Consider the following 16,183-nt stretch of genomic DNA (forward strand, 5'->3'; position numbering starts at 1 on the left):
TGAGAATATTGCACCAATCATGAGTTGAGTGACGAGTGAATCTCGCATTCTTTAATACTTGATAGGGTGAGACACATACACTAAAAAGATAACTCGATCAACGTCGTAAAGTCGATCGCATATATTTGTCACATCAACATCAATTAAAATAAAAATTAATCTTTGAATCATTACACTAATCATGAGGGTGCGATTAGTGAGCTCAAAGCTATAAATAGAAAAGCATCCAACAGCCATAAATAGAAAAGCATCCAACAATAGCCTATATTTTCTCTCTCTATCTCTCTCCTCTCTCTACATCACTTACTCTAATGCTTTAAGAATGCTGCCACTTGTGCATCGATTGATTTAGGCTAATTGATCTCAACTCCTGAAAGCATTCGCTACATACGTTGTCTTAGTGCTACATAAGTCCTCGGCCACCAATTCACGAGCACTGCAAGATAGGTCACAGTTTACGATCCAGTCTTGTGTTTGCAGGAGAGGCTATTTCGACCACCACCACATCTGGGAACGTCCCACAGTCGGAGCAAGAGACTGCAGTCAATATCCTACAGCAAATGAGATGGAAGAAGGTGGAGGAATAGTGTTTGGGGAACCTATACGCCATTGCCGTGGTGTCAGCAAGGCTCGGTTCAATCATGGATATGCAAAGTTGTCCACGCAAATACTTGGATAGTAGAAATAAGCATTAGGTTGGGTTTGGTTCGAGCCTCGTCTCCTGAGGCTAGCCTTCTCTCTTGGCAGATTGCTTGCTTTTTCATCATCGAGTTCCTACACACTGGCCGAGTCAAGAGGAGGATTTTTCGACTCGATTCCTCCGAAGTTTAAGTTAGTACCGAATGGAGTAAGTTGAAGTTGAGTGCTCGAAGTCCTCCCCTTTTGACGTTAGTCAAGGGATTGACTTTTATACCTACGAACAAGGATCGATCATACATGGTCCGTTAATGGTTGCCGACTCGAACAGTTGGCTTGTACCTTGCAAGCGAGCATCGACCAACCTGTACGGGCCCGTGTCGTGCGGCGTCGTTCCGAGCTTTCCGAAATGACTCTACGGTATGGGGGCAAGTGATCATCCCATTCGGGTCTGAGGTATTACGTTGTGTTAACCTAGAGCTCTTTTGTTGGCATTATCGTGATCGACGACCGCTATCATGCGGATAGTACTGAAATATGCCAATGTCAAATAGTGATATATAGATTCCAGCTTGGTCTCTTATCTGCATGTCCCAGTGAAACCCATGCATGTTGTCCATTGGTGACCTCTACAGCCGTCAATTGCTATGGCTAGCCATGCCAATTGCTGACTACATTATTGCGACTACGATGATGAAAACATGTAGAGAGATTTAAAACATGTCCCTGTGTATTAAAAGCCTTCGATTAAAGGCAATATACGAATCCGATTCGTTAAGAAGCAGAAGAAGAAGAAGTGAAGTCTTGTTCGATTCAATTACAGCCTGAAATTAAAGAAATGAGAAGTTGAAGATTAGAAAGCTAAACACACTGTAAAACTCAAGCAAACACCCAAATATTTCCTCGAGTGTACGAAAGATTAAATCTCGCCTCGCTATGAAGGTTCTTATTTGAGCGTGCAAGTCAATGTATCAGACTGCTCTTACCTCGAGATATGTGACCGGTATAGTGATTTATACGTTACATGAGTTTGCTTAACTCGAAGATGGCGGCGGCCATCGAACTGGGGAGCTACGTTGCGTTGAATTCGGACTCCTCATGTCTTGTATCCCAAGGAGACACGCACTTCCGTACTCCCAACGATAACTTATCGATTCTGCGTTTGATTTTTTATGAGTACGAATTCTATGAGTACAGTATTTTACTAATATTTAAAAATATTATAATATAGTATTAAAATATTGAGACGAATTCTTTAAAAAATTTATATATTTTAGAAATTTTGATAGAGCACTCTAACTTTAAAAAATTTTCGTAGAGGCTTCTTGTTGAAAAAACTCATTTTACTCTGATCCATCGTCGCCTCTGCTCTACTGACCGTTTCCTTTTGCCCCGAAGAGTCTCGCTGCACCGTGGTTGTACATAGAGGCAACCAACAGCATAAGTAATCGTCGATCCATTGCCTCCCCTTCCCTTTGCACCGATCGTAACCTCCTTCTCCCAACTCTAAATTGGTTACGAAGTTTACGAGTAAAGAAGGAGCTCTAAACCTCTTTTTCAAAGTTAGGGCTATCAATCATTGGCCCGCCACCCAAACTCTCCTCTCTATCGATTGCAACCTCCTTCCTCTACCGTCTTAAACTAACCATGAAGGCTATGTTCGAGAAACAAGCTCTTAAACCTCCTTCTCAAAGTTAAGGATATGTCCATGGATGTAGGGAGTTAGTGATCGCATGGGAAGGAGAGGGGAGTTAGGGTGACGGATCAACGGATGCTCGTGCCACGAGTCATAACAGTAAGGACGAGGCCTCTGCCACTAGCCACTTCTGTGTGTGATCACATCTACGTCACAGGTGACGATGGGTCCGACGCAAGCAACAACAAGGGAGTCTTACGAAGACATAGGCAAAACGAGTTTTTTACACTATCATGGATGCTCTATGGGAAATTCCTAAAGTCGAGATGTTATGCAATATATATATATATATATATATATTAAAAAAATATAATAATTTTGTAATATAAATTTTATAAAACATTATATTTACTATGTTTTACATTACGTTATAATATTTTTAAAATGACTAAAAATATAAAATAATCATAAAACTTATATTATAATATATTTATGTTACATTATATTATTTTAAAAATATTATTGAAAAAATACTAATGTAATATAAAAAAAATATTACAACTGTACCAATTCATTCATCGGCTGGTACATAAGAAAAAGAAAAAAGATAAAAAGAGGAAGGTAAGTGATTAGGAATACTCAAAATATTAAGAAAAAAATAATGTTAAAAATTTTAAAATGGGCACACTTTCCGGAAAAAAAAAATAAAAAATAGAAGTTTCATTTTGAAGAATTCGCCTTCTTATGAGACATTAGAGAATTTTTATTACATTTTAAAGTCATTAACTACTAAGATCGGATCTCACAGGGCGGCTGCTGCTGCCGTGATCTTAATCTCTATGATTTGGGCCCCGCGGCGTCACCCATATTAATGGCCGTCGGACCCACCCCCGAGGCGAAACAGCTGCGCGTTCGTACCGGCCGCACCCGTCGTCGCGTCATGCGTGCGCAAGCGAATGAATCACCGCCACCCACTTGTCTCCGCCCCCTCCCTCTCGCCAAAGGGCGCTCGCCGTCCTCCTCCTATTCCCCGGTGTGGCGGCCGGGGCCCTCCCCACCTCCCCACCTTCTCATGCCGCGCACAAGATTCGCAAACCATCATTACCCCTAATCTCCTCCTAAACGCTCCGATCAGTGTCTTAGCAGATCTAATCTGTTCCGCCAAAAGCGGGGAGGGAGGCCGTGGGCCACGTGCTCACGGTGGAGTGTGGGCCGAACCATTCCACGTTGCAGCTGCCTCCCAAATCCATCAGCTCGTTTGAGGCCGACGAGGAGGAGTAAAACGAGAAGATTGTGGTGATGAGGCTAGGCGGCGCGTCTCTCTGCAGCAGCGTTTCACATGGAACGTCACACAAGTTGTGTGAGCATCGGATGAGTGCTTTTTCTAGTTCGGCAGTATCGGTAAGCAGCGACTGAGGAATTGTTTACCCCAAATCCAGAGCAGTAATCTCATGTGGGGCATTTAAAATGGATGGTGTATGGATCTGAGCCTGTTCCTAATTAATGATCTGCGGAAGAAGAAAGCAGACCAACCGAGCTGCGTCCCGGAGAAACGCATGGCATAGAGAGAGAGAGAGAGTGGGGGGGCAAGTCCTGCGCGCAGTTAAGACGCTCCTGCTGTTCCTCCTCCCCTCCATCATCTCCCTTCATCCTAATCTTCACGTATTCCTCTCCACCAAGATTCTTTCGAGTATCTTTTGTTCGAGCGAGGGACTGATCCCTACAGGATAGAAAGCGGGAGGGCGCTTAGACTTGCCACTGCAAATAAAGTGCCAAGGTAGGATTCCATTCATCTCCACTTTCCTTCCTTCTTTTCATCTCCTCTTGTTCTGTTTACACTTCTGCTTGCCATTATGATTGTGTTAGTGTCATCCGTTTGCTGATATTGAAAGCAAGTGATGACAACTGTTTGATGTCATCTCCCTTGTGTCTAACTTTCAACTGAAAGCTAAAGATAAGAGTTGATGCTCGTTCTTGCTTTACTTCCCCTCGCACGGTCTCTATCAACTTATTTAAAGGACGGGACAAGATACGGTGCTGGGAGTTTGATTCGTTCACTCACTAGCAACCTTTCTGTGGTAAGGAGACCGGATTGCTTGCTCTTGCTTACAGATTTGATTCTCGGGGATTTTCTTTTTGTTTTCTCTCATTTTTTGGTTGTTCGTGTAATCGTTGAGGTCTTCTTTCTTGGATAAACGTGATCTGTATGAGATCCACTGCTTTACGCCCGGGAATTGGGTCTTCTTTTCTGCTCTCCTCCTTTCTATTTGCTGTGATCCGTCCCGTATGGATTTCTGACAGTGATTTGCCCCGTTGCTCCTTTTTCTCCCCATCTTGAACCTGTACGGATCCAGCTTCGGATAAAAGAGACGGAAGAAGAAAGCTGGGAGAGCAGAGGGAGAAGATGTTGCCGCAGAAGCAAGCGGAGGAAGCCATCGTGTCGCGCAGTAGTAGCACCTTAAAGGATGAGCTGGAGCAGGACGTCGACGGCAAGGGAGAGGAGGACGAAGAGACGGCCCATGGATTCAGCATGAAGAACCTCCTCTGGCATGGCGGCTCCGCTTGGGACGCCTGGTTCAGCTGCGCTTCCAATCAAGTACTTTCCGTCTCCTATCTCCAACATACATGTCGATCGTCCGCCAGCCCCAAGATCGTCTCTTTTTCGTTTTCATCTAAACGATTTCTAGTCTCTGACATTCTAATCGAGTTGTCTGCGGAATGCAAATGCACGGCAGGTGGCCCAGGTTCTGCTGACGCTGCCATACTCGTTCTCGCAGCTGGGAATGCTGTCGGGGGTAATCCTGCAGCTGTTCTATGGGTTCATGGGCAGCTGGACGGCGTATCTAATCAGCGTCCTCTACATCGAGTTCCGCAGTCGGAAGGAGAAGGAGAACGTGAACTTCAAGAATCACGTCATCCAGGTTCCTCCCTCCGCTTCGTTTCTTCTCCTTCCGCTGATCTCCATGGTCCACAACTTTCCTTCTTTCTTCTCCCCTGCTTTCCCCTCTAAAAGGTACCACTGTTTGTGCAGTGGTTCGAAGTGCTGGATGGGCTGCTGGGGCCATACTGGAAAGCCGCCGGCCTCGCCTTCAACTGTACCTTCCTCCTCTTCGGCTCCGTCATCCAGCTCATCGCCTGTGCCAGGTACTATCCCTTCGTTCCTCCCTCTCTCCATCTCTCTCCTTCGTTCTGTGATCTGATGTAAATTTTGCTTCTTTGATTCGGCGGTGGAGCAGCAACATATACTACATCAACGACCGGCTGGATAAGAGGACATGGACGTACATCTTTGGCGCCTGTTGCGCGACGACAGTGTTCATACCCTCCTTCCACAACTACAGGATATGGTCCTTCCTCGGCCTCGGCATGACCACCTACACCGCCTGGTACCTCACCATCGCCGCCGTCGTCCACGGCCAGGTACCATGAATCAGCAGCAGCACTAGTTGTTGTAGCTTAGTAGATGAACTCATCTCGCACGAATGTGGTTGGTCTGTTACTAGATTGCTGTAATTTGTCCCCATTTAGTTCGTCTCTCAAATCATTTACTTTTGCCGCTGCGGGAGGGAGAAGGAATGATGACAATGACGGTCTCTTTTGGATGGATGATGCAGGTGGAAGGGGTGACGCACTCGGGCCCAACGAAGCTAGTGCTGTACTTCACCGGCGCCACCAACATACTCTACACTTTCGGCGGCCACGCCGTCACCGTGTGAGTGCTCATCATATCTCGGACTCTTAGGAGGTTTAATTAAGCCTACACAAACTTTCCCTTGGCTGAAGCCTTTTAAAGGAAAAGCAAGCACCAATCTTAAGTCATCTCTCTCTCTCTCTCTCTCTCTCTCTCTCTCTCTCTCTCTCTCTGCCATTTCTAATTCCTACCTTCGATGTTATCAGCTTTTCACCGGGTGGCTTCTTTTCTTTCCCTTCGAGCCTGAAACAGAGGTTTCTGCCGTCGCCTCCTGCAGGGCCCGCCCCTTCTCTCGTCAGCTTTTGCTGGGTGGTGGGGTTGACGGTCCGGACATGGAAATCATTCCCCATTCTTTCTTGTCGCCACTTCTTCTTTTTCGCTTCTCCTCCTGATTGGAATCGACCCGGACCATGTTCCATTGCCCTGCCATGCAGGGCCAATGCCTTTTCTCACCAAGCTCACCAATGAAGACGAACTCATGGCAGCCAATAAAGAACCTTTTTGTTTCAGACACTAGAAAACCAAAAGAATCTCTTAGTGGTGATCGAAAGACCACGGGCTAAAGGGGTAGCAATCATGGAAGTCATCATAAAAATGAGGTTTTGTTGTTTTGCTGAATGGGAGAAGAGAGTACCCCACAGAGGGATTCGATCTGATATCTATTCCATGTGATCTTCTGCTTCTTCTGTCATCCTCGCCTACCGAAGAATCGAGGCATTCAATGAAAAATATTAGAAAAACCCTGCGTCGGCTCCTTTGGGTTTAGCGAGGTCTCAAACGATTCTGCTGAACGTGGTGATCATTAGCAGCTGAACACTTGCATGTGCTCTGACGCCATGTTCTGAGTAGAAGCTTTGAATCTTTCTTTGCCTCGAATGGCCACCTCTGGATCGACTTGCTCATGGGTTTGTGGTTACTGACATCATCTGCAGGGAGATCATGCATGCCATGTGGAAGCCGCAGAAGTTCAAGAACATCTACCTGCTGGCTACGGTGTACGTGTTCACGCTGACGCTGCCGTCGGCGGCCGCCGTGTACTGGGCCTTCGGGGACCAGCTCCTTACCCACTCCAACGCCTTCGCGCTGTTGCCCAAGTCGGGGTGGAGGGACGCGGCGGTGATCCTCATGTTGATCCACCAGTTCATCACCTTCGGCTTCGCCAGCACCCCGCTCTATTTCGTGTGGGAGAAGGTGATCGGGATGCATGACGCCAAGAGCATCTGCCTCCGCGCCCTCGCTCGTCTCCCGGTGGTCATCCCCATCTGGTTCCTGGCCATCATCTTCCCCTTCTTCGGCCCCATCAACTCCGCGGTCGGGGCGCTCCTCGTCAGCTTCACCGTCTACATCATCCCCGCCATGGCTCACATGCTCACCTACCGAACGCCATCCGCGCGGCAGGTAAGCTCGCTATTACACCCCCCCTGTAGTTTGGATTTGATTGATGAACTATTATACAATGTCTCCCACCCCACGAAACGGCTGTAGCTGCAGCTCCTAACAGAGATGGTGTAGTGCGGGAGACTTGTGTCGTCCGACGACCGTAGAGAGTTCCCATTCTCATCTTTGCTGTTGTTGCAGAATGCTGCAGAGAAGCCTCCCTTCTTCCTGCCCAGCTGGACGGCGATGTACGCGGTGAACGCCTTCGTGGTGGGGTGGGTGCTGGTGGTCGGCTTCGGGCTCGGCGGATGGGCGAGCATGACCAACTTCGTGAGGCAGGTGGACACCTTCGGCCTCTTCGCCAAGTGCTACCAGTGCCCCAAGCCGCAGCCACCGCCCGCCCCTGCTCCTCAAACGCTGCAGCAGCAGCATCACTGATCGCCCATGGACTCCTCCCCTTCTTCCTCCTATTAATCTTCGGTTTGTCTGCTTCTATTTGTCGCCTGTAAGTTGCAAAGAGGGGTAGGCTCCGACGGTGGAATCTCCTGCCTCCCCCATTAGTGTTGGATGCTTTATGATGTTACTGACGTTGGGTGGTATACGACATGGCTGCTACCATGTTGTGGTTCAAAGAACAGAGTTGCCCACATAGTGACTTTGGTACAGAGCTTGGCCTGCACATGAGCACAGATGATAGCTTTTTGTGCACCGTCAAGCACATGGCCCTGAGTCCTACCACATGAGCATTCTTCGTTGGTTTAAGCATGTCGAAGGATAACGATGGCAACTTTCTCTCTCTCGATTGGATTCTCCATGGTCTCACAGTTTGTATCTGTCATCCGCCTACTCCGTCCCACAACTCACGTGTCCAACTTTCTCTCTCTCTCTTCGTTCGGGGTTTTATAAATTCATAAACTTAATAATTTATATAATCAGAATTTCAATAATTCTTTTATACAATATATCGGTTCAAATCCGTCAATAAATTTCATTACATACAAAATATACTTATACAACGATCATAATATATCAACCAATAAAATTTACCCAAATTCTGAATAGCTTTCTACTGTCTCGACCTCAGTAAGAGATTTATATAATAATTAAACAAGCTAATTTGAAAGATTTATATAATAATTAAATAAGCTAAAAAAGTTTAACAAGTGATAAATATATCTATGACAAAAAAGGTTATTTTTAAACAAACTTGATATCAAAATACAAGGTAGAGATATAAGAATTCATAAATATCATTTCATTAGATATAGAATCATAAACGTCATTTCATTCAAAACATATTTGGTTCATAACAAATGAAATAAAGAATAAGTGGAGCATATCAATGACATATAAAATGTTTTGAAGTATATCAATGACATATGAAACATATATAAGCTTATCAATGAGGTATAAAATGTTTCGAAATATATCAATAACAAATGAAACATTTTAAAGTCTATCAATGACGTATGAAATATTTCGAAGTATCTCAACGACATATATATATATATATATATATATATATATATATATATATATATATATATATATATATATATATATATATATATATATATATATAACGAATGTAAACCTTAAATATGGGTAAAAACAAAAAAAATCAAAATTTAAGTACGGTTTTTGTAAAATATATTTTAGAATATTAATTGGAGGTTGCAATCAGTATAAATCTATTAATCAACATTTATTATATGTATCGGATGTACAAGTTAGATCACTAATTAACTTTAAGATCTTGGTTCTTAATTACAAACATGTAGTTTTATATCTGAATAGTATAGTATAATGACAGATGTCATCTTTAGTGTCTCATTCGTTCATTGCATATGCTTGACTTTGTCAACTTAATTTAATTTGATTTTAGATTTGCTATTTCAGAGAGAGCGTAATATCTCACATATGCAAATCACGTCTTTTTCTATACTTCAATATATATTCAGACATGTGATCAAGTTGGTCAAATATACAACCATAACCTTTGAGAGTCATCTCGACCAAACAAAAAGAACATCACAAAAATGATGTGAACCATTTTTATTATGGGCAAATTTGAAAAAAAAAAACTCTAAGTTTTTATTATTTTTTCTTGTAGAGCAATTTTTTTAGTTTTATTCACATGAAGTATTTTTTTATTTTTTAAAAAATGGTATTACCCATCCGTCTCATCGAACTTTCAGGAATCACCTCATGATGATGTTGTCGCTTTATCGACCTTTACTCCGTTTTGCAATCTCTCAAGACTATAACCTATGAGACCTCGAGACCCTCCCCCCATATGAAGGCATGGATGATGAGGCGAAGGCAACAAGTTAGCGAGAGAGAGGTCTCGTTGTGATATGAAACTTATGGCACATTTGCCATACGATGCGTGTGACAATATTGCTACCTCTCTTAACCATTGCTCTAGCTCACCTCAATCGATCCCATTGCACAATTCTCTACTTTCGATGAGAATGTTTGTGGCCTCAAAAGTACCAAGTTTGTTATTGTGCATCTCTATGAAGAGGGGGATGTCATTATAGAGGAGGTCCAGGGGCTTGAATGGGTGGGAGATGAGGGAGGTGAGGGGGTGGATGGTAAGATACTTATCGGAGATGAGATGATTTAAATCTTTATCGCGAGCGTTTGGCTACCAGTTGATAATAGTCAAGATCTTTCGTGATAACAACCTCAACAACCTAAGATCTTCCTAACTATATGATGAGATATTGTAAATCGAAAATCGTCCTCAAAATTCCTTTATAAATATGGAGTATTGTGTATTGTTTCAATCAATGTAATCTTTTTCTTTCTATTTTATTTTTATTATGGTATTAGAGCTTTTGCCATAAAGGCCACTTCTCCTATAGTCGCTCCCCCTTCCGTCGTTGCTCCCGTCGGCGAAAGGCGGCAGCAACAACGACATCTTCTCCTCCCTACGCCGGCGGCATTCTTTACTGTCGCCCTTTCTCTGACTCTTCCTGTAGAAGCAGAGTCGACACAGCCTCGCAACTGCTCTCCGGCCAACGACCTCTCCTCCTCATTTTCTCATCTCACTCGAGCGAGAAGTGCCGTTCTCACCGTCCTTGTTGTAGCAGTCCTCTTTGTCGCAACAGCTGCAGCAGTAGTGATATGCTTTTCTCCCAAGCTGTTGTCCCCTGCTCCACCTTTTTCGTCTCGATAAGCAGCATCCAGAACCATTTCCAAGTTCCAACTGTAGAACTGTTGCACAGAGATATGCAACTTTACACAATATTGATCATTGCCAATATTGATCAACAACCCACAACCCATTTGCCACTATAACCCACAACCCATTTGCTACCAACACCTCTTCCTCCCTGATCATTATCATCGTTGCAGACTTCTAGTTGTTCCAATATATTGGTGCAGGGAACCACATTACTTTTCCACATACAGGTCTTATCTCCATAAATGCAGTAACCCTCATCCCCTTCAAATTATCCAATCCCCTTCAAATTATCCAAATGTGGTAACTACGCATCCTTATGTGCTCAATTCTCTAATCTACTATTTGGCTATAATCTTCTAGGTTATGTCGATGGCTTTCTTCGTTGTTCACCAGCGATACTCAACATTTCATGCGCATCCAGTCTAATACCAAATCCGGACCACAAATTATGGTTACACCAGGATCGTCTCATCCTTCAAACTATTCATTATGGTTACGTCAGGATCGTCTCATCCTTCAAGCTATTCAAGCCTCGGTCGTTGAATCCCTCGCCCTACTCATTTCTTCATGTGATATTACTACTAAAGCTTGGTGCAAGTTGTAAACCACCATAGCCAATCGTTCCCGCATTCGTATGTTTAGTCTCCTGTCCAGTCTCATGATGATAAAACAAGAGGAAAGTACTGTTGCTGATTATTGATTATCTACATAACAGGTCCAGATCTTCAACGACATAGGAGATGAGTACAAGGAATTGACAGCAGCAATACGCGCACGTGATTCACTAGTGTCATTTGAAGAACTCTATGAGAAGTTGACTGATTATGAGATATGTCTCAAGCGTGATGACAAGTTGTCAGGATCATCTATCACGGCCAGTATGTCTATACTTGTGGGCTCCAAACAAACCTCCCTTTTTCAGTATTTCAATTACAACCATCAAGGTGACTATTTCAATTATCCTGAACCTTAGCGTCCTGATCACATAAATCAACAAAGAGTCTAACTATGTGACAAAGTTACTATTGGTCATTAAAATTGAATTGTGGACTCTAGCGCATCTATCACATCACCTCTGATTTACAAAACTTGTCCATCCATAATGATTATGGCGGAAATGATATCTTCACTTTGTGCTAGAACAAGTTGCCAGACATCAATTAGCGTTAAAGAGTACAAGACAGTAGTTGAGTGAATACGATTGAGCGAAAACCATCACAATAGAATAAAAGAGTAATATCATATTTTAGAAAATAAAAAAAATACTGAGAATTTATTTGTCTTCCCACCATTTTTTTTTTAGAGAATTTATCCTTTTATTATTTATTTTCCCATTTTTTTTTTGTCTTCTCTATTTTGTTATCTCCGTCGGCCTCCATGCTCGCTCTTTCGTGTTTACCCGATCGACCGCGCATTGGCCATTCCTCCGCCCCATCCCAATCCCCAAACGCCGCTCCCTCTCCAAAGTAAGAAACCACTCCTTTAAAACCCTAGCGATCTCTTATGGGTTTTGCTGGCCCCCTCCACTCGTCCTCCGCCTAGCCGGTCTTTCTGCTGCCAACACGACGCTGCTTTCTCAGGTACCACAAGTCTTCCAACTTTTTCGTTTCCGATCTCATCGGACTTCTCATTCTGCTTGAGACGGTCGATCACTTCACCCGTTCGATATAGTACGTCGTGTGTGCAGTAGCAACTTTGGTGAAATATATTCGCCGTCCGGTTGGGGTAACTCGCCGGAGTAAGAACAGCCACCGGATCACCACTCTCTCACCGCCGTCCTCTTCTTTCGCGGGACCACCTCCCCCTAGCCCTATCCCTTCGTTTCTATCCTCCTTATTTCTCTAGGTTTCTCTCTTTTTGTAATGAATTAGTTCGGTTGAGACTTGAAGGACTCTTTTGATGAATCTTGTCTGAAAGTTCATCCTTTGTTAAGAATGTCTCACTGTAACCCGTTTGGAGATTTTTGCAGGAGACAGTAGAACATAGCTACTTCGGGAATCTTATAGCATTTCAAATCGCTACTCGTATCAAGTTGATTGAATCATACGTATATATCTCGTCCCTAATGTATTGAATCTTGAAGATTGTTTGTCCGTGTTGTTCTTTGAATTTGGTACCTCTGTGTCTAGAATCTCTAGATTATGCAACTGTTGTTTCTCCTGCAACTTATCATATTGTTGAACTGATCTCTAGTGCGTTATGAGATGCAGAGCGGTGTGCCCTGTAGTTTGTGCAATAAATGCATAGGATTGGAAGTTTTATTGTGGTGGAAGTAACAGCATAATGTGTTTCTATGCTTCCTACTAATTCCTGTCCTTGGAGCAACTTGGTATACTGCAACTAGATGATTGATAACTATCAGACGCTGTTGTGTATTTGGTGTGACTCTACTTTTGGATACTGGGTGGATTGCTCTGTCAAACTTGAGATGACCTGAATCCCTAATCTTAGTTCTTCGTGGCTATGCCAGAGGACCTTCATATCAATGTTTTGAGGGAAGGAGGCAGGTTGTGTTCCATTCCACTAGAAAGAGAAGACGAGGTGAAGAAGGCAGCCGTGGGAGGTTGAGAACTGTTGTTGCACATGGCTCCAAGAAGGCAGAAGAAGGTACACCACACACCTTCTACCAGTTCAACTGCCAGATATGGTTTTCCTTTTCCTCCAGATTACCTTCTTATCTAAATGATTTAGGTAGGGCTGAAGCGGATAGACGCAGCCCTTGATGCATTGCTTCCTTATGGTTTCTCTAAAGAAACTATCTGCTCGACGATCAATAAACTTCTCAAAGTAAGATCCCCTCCACTTTTCTTCTTTTCATTCTCATTTTCTTTTTGAGTCTTTTGAAGTGTCTTAGAAGCTGCTTGGAAACTAGTAGGTTTATGATGACAATGCTGCGTGGTACCTTATTGAAGAAGGTAGTTACAGTCTGGTTATCGAGACCATCCTAGAAGAGCAAAAACAAGAGGCAAGAGAGGTACTTCTTTGGACAACTGGTATCTTTGTGCATCTCTCTTTTGTCTCGGGTTTGGCTCTGTGTCGTGCTAGTTGGTGCACTATCTATATGCAACCTTATTTTTCCAGGCAATAACATAATATAGTGACTGAGTGGTAAATATAATGGACATGCACAATTTTATGAAAAATAAAGTGATCATTTGCATTTATAGATTAAACTGCTGCACAAAATTCCAAAGTGAATACTTCTAATTTGGAATCCTGGAATCCTTGGTAGATCAAAGCAAATATTGTAACTATAATTGTAGGATCCTTAATTAAGTTGCTTAATATCATGTCTTGGTTCTTTAACATGTTCTCAGACTAAAGTGTTTCCACCCATCTTCCCCTTCCATCTTTTTGGTCTCTATTGTGGTTTTGATGCCACCTTCACATGTAAAGCATTAATTGTTCTTGGACAACATTTGGTTCTCTTTTGGACAAAGAAGTCTTTACGACCAGTTTGCTTACTCTTAAGAAAAGCATTGTAAAGTTTCTTTTGAATGTTAAGCAGCATTTAAATAGTTAGAATGAGATTAGACATGTCCACCATAAGTTGAATGAAGCAGTTTCACTTTGTTTTTTGGAACTTTTGCCCCTCTAATGAATTTATATGACTTAAAAAGCTTCATGGTCTTACTAGGTTCACTTCAATCACATACATGAATGTGTGTGCGTGTTAGCAGATAGCTTGATCTAGATCCTCATAAAATTCTGATTGCTATGAGCAAAAAACCCTCATCCAGATTACAGAGTTGAAGGTAGGTTCAACAGAATTTTCTTTTCCAACTTTTAAAACAAAATATTTATTTTTCTGTAATTGGACTCATGCAATGGATATTGCCTAAAACATAAATATTTGATGTAAAAATCTCAAGCCACTAAAATCTTACTTGTTTGTGAAATTATGGTCCTGTGAGAGCACGGACGGGGCCATTGTATGTCAATGGCTGTAAAGGTGGCTTAATGTTCTGGTTGGTTCTGATCAAGGTTAGCTAAACAGTATTCCGATCTACTTTTTCTTTGAGTTAGTCTTCAAAGTAATGCATTATGCTAGATTGGTTGTGTGTACAAAGTTCAAACTGCTCTTGCCTTTTCTTTTTTCTTTAACGAATACCTTCCCTCGTGGTTTATTAATGTTATGGTTAACGAAGACATGTAGTGGTTACACCAGTATGCAATTTCCTGTTTGTTCCAACATATTCTAATTTAACATGCCATAATATTCAGAATTCTTCTGATTCAATATCCTATTTCATTTTAAATGTATTCTTCACTGCAAAGATCCATAATGCCTGCTTCAGGAGGGAAGAACCAGGGAAGAAGCTACGGCCTCGAGAGTTTCCAGCAACGTTGCTCAGGCTGGTGAGGCAGACCTTGCTAATTCTTCACTAGATGTGTGGTTAGTTTTGTTTTAGATCTTAATGTTCTAGTATTTTTCACACTTGACCATGTTCCCTTTGCTTGCTGCACCCTAGAAGAACCTGTAAATTGGAAGGACATTTCAAGTACAGACCCGAACCAGGGCCTGGAGCACAAGGTGAATGGTGGCGGCCAGCCAAATTTGACTGCAAGAGAGGTCGAGCCACTGTCTGCATCGAGCTCAGGTTGTCATCAAAATCTGTCAAATCAGTTTATTAGTCTAAGACCACGAAGGCTTCCATGTTACGGTTGGATAAGTGAAGATGAAGACGAAGAATAACCACAAGAGAGGCATATCGGAGTTCAACACTGGCATTCTGTGATGTGAATCCCTCTTGTACATGAATCGCTCGAACATTTTACCTGCATGTAATTTGCTTGTTTAGTTAGATATTCCATGCTACTTTGTGTATGCATCAATTACAATCCAGCGTCGCTAAGATTTAAGAAACATCTGCCATCTCAATCTTGTCTTCTCTGGTGTCTTATCTGATGATTGACGAAGAATTCAGGAATAAAACAGCTTTGTACATAACTCTATCATAGTTCACTAAATCTAATTTGTTCAATCTTGTCTTCTGATGCAAAGTAATAGAATATGCTTTAGAAAAAACTTTTTACATATATTCTTTTGAAGTTCTTAAATAGCGTATTTGTGCTATGACATGAATATCTCTTTCTTATATTAAAATTATTGTCTCGCACTCTATTAACCATGTGTTTAGGGAAGGAAATAGAGTAAGAATGATGAACAGGAAGGATGTTTTTGGAGATATTCTTAAACAAAAATATTATATACCAAACAAAAATATTCGTCTTCTTAAACAAAACATAGTTTCTTGCTTTGGAAAAAATATTATATACTAAAATTCTTCACACAATTCTCCAAATATTAAAATCCTTCTTATTCAATATCGATCCACAAAAAGCTCAAACAAAAATGAATGATTCTTTGGATAAAGCTTAGAGTTTAAGTGTTTTTGTCTGATAAGTCGTAATTATTATTATTATTATTATTATTATTATTATTAGAGCCTCTTTTAGTGATTAAAAAATATCTAAAACCGCAAGAAAATAAAAGAAAGAGTGGCCTCAAATTGCAAAACCGGAAAGAAGCATCTTTCGATATCACCCGTTCATCACATCATGATCACTCCACCTCCGTGATTCCAAACGACGTCGTAGTTAATTCTGCTTCGTCGAGGGCAACTTAAAAAGTCACCTTCCCTCGGTC

General features: G+C 42.2%; 2 protein-coding genes across 6 annotated transcripts; both read left to right on the forward strand.

The window, feature by feature from the left end:
• The first annotated feature begins 3,577 nt into the window (after nucleotides 1-3,577).
• Nucleotides 3,578-8,129, forward strand: LOC103996872 (auxin transporter-like protein 2). 3 transcript variants are annotated; one of them, XM_009417912.3, is made up of 9 exons: nucleotides 3,578-4,049; nucleotides 4,221-4,350; nucleotides 4,627-4,868; nucleotides 5,008-5,193; nucleotides 5,304-5,416; nucleotides 5,509-5,692; nucleotides 5,887-5,984; nucleotides 6,896-7,361; nucleotides 7,542-8,129. In XM_009417912.3, exons 3-9 carry the CDS (start codon nucleotides 4,677-4,679, stop codon nucleotides 7,776-7,778), a joined length of 1,476 nt encoding a protein of 491 aa, XP_009416187.2. In that variant the 5' UTR covers nucleotides 3,578-4,049; nucleotides 4,221-4,350; nucleotides 4,627-4,676; the 3' UTR covers nucleotides 7,779-8,129. The 3 variants fall into 3 exon arrangements, with proteins under 3 accessions (XP_009416187.2, XP_009416189.2, XP_009416188.2); XM_009417914.3 differs by having other exon boundaries at nucleotides 4,291-4,350; XM_009417913.3 differs by lacking the exon at nucleotides 4,221-4,350.
• A 3,793-nt stretch (nucleotides 8,130-11,922) lies between these two features.
• LOC103996873 (uncharacterized) lies at nucleotides 11,923-15,415 on the forward strand. 3 transcript variants are annotated; one of them, XM_018818369.2, is made up of 6 exons: nucleotides 11,923-12,113; nucleotides 13,004-13,140; nucleotides 13,225-13,320; nucleotides 13,409-13,507; nucleotides 14,812-14,892; nucleotides 15,006-15,415. In XM_018818369.2, exons 2-6 carry the CDS (start codon nucleotides 13,117-13,119, stop codon nucleotides 15,015-15,017), a joined length of 312 nt encoding a protein of 103 aa, XP_018673914.1. In that variant the 5' UTR covers nucleotides 11,923-12,113; nucleotides 13,004-13,116; the 3' UTR covers nucleotides 15,018-15,415. The 3 variants fall into 3 exon arrangements, with proteins under 3 accessions (XP_018673914.1, XP_009416191.1, XP_009416192.1); XM_009417916.3 differs by having other exon boundaries at nucleotides 14,832-14,892; XM_009417917.3 differs by having other exon boundaries at nucleotides 14,832-14,892; nucleotides 15,009-15,415.
• The last annotated feature ends 768 nt before the right edge of the window (nucleotides 15,416-16,183 follow it).

This window comes from Musa acuminata, chromosome BXJ1-9 (assembly GCF_036884655.1).
Source record: "Musa acuminata AAA Group cultivar baxijiao chromosome BXJ1-9, Cavendish_Baxijiao_AAA, whole genome shotgun sequence".
NCBI classification, from domain to species: Eukaryota; Viridiplantae; Streptophyta; class Magnoliopsida; order Zingiberales; family Musaceae; genus Musa; species Musa acuminata.

Excerpts from the sequence above, each read along its gene's own strand:
- LOC103996872 (XM_009417912.3), top strand. The coding sequence starts at position 4,677 with ATGTTGCCGCAGAAGCAAGCGGAGGAAGCCATCGTGTCGCGCAGTAGT. Across the intron at positions 5,417-5,508 it reads CAGCTCATCGCCTGTGCCAG|CAACATATACTACATCAACG; the intron begins GTACTATCCCTT and ends GCGGTGGAGCAG. Across the intron at positions 7,362-7,541 it reads GAACGCCATCCGCGCGGCAG|AATGCTGCAGAGAAGCCTCC; the intron begins GTAAGCTCGCTA and ends CTGTTGTTGCAG.
- LOC103996873 (XM_009417916.3), top strand. The coding sequence starts at position 13,117 with ATGGCTCCAAGAAGGCAGAAGAAG. Across the intron at positions 13,141-13,224 it reads CTCCAAGAAGGCAGAAGAAG|GTAGGGCTGAAGCGGATAGA; the intron begins GTACACCACACA and ends TAAATGATTTAG. Across the intron at positions 13,321-13,408 it reads CGATCAATAAACTTCTCAAA|GTTTATGATGACAATGCTGC; the intron begins GTAAGATCCCCT and ends GGAAACTAGTAG.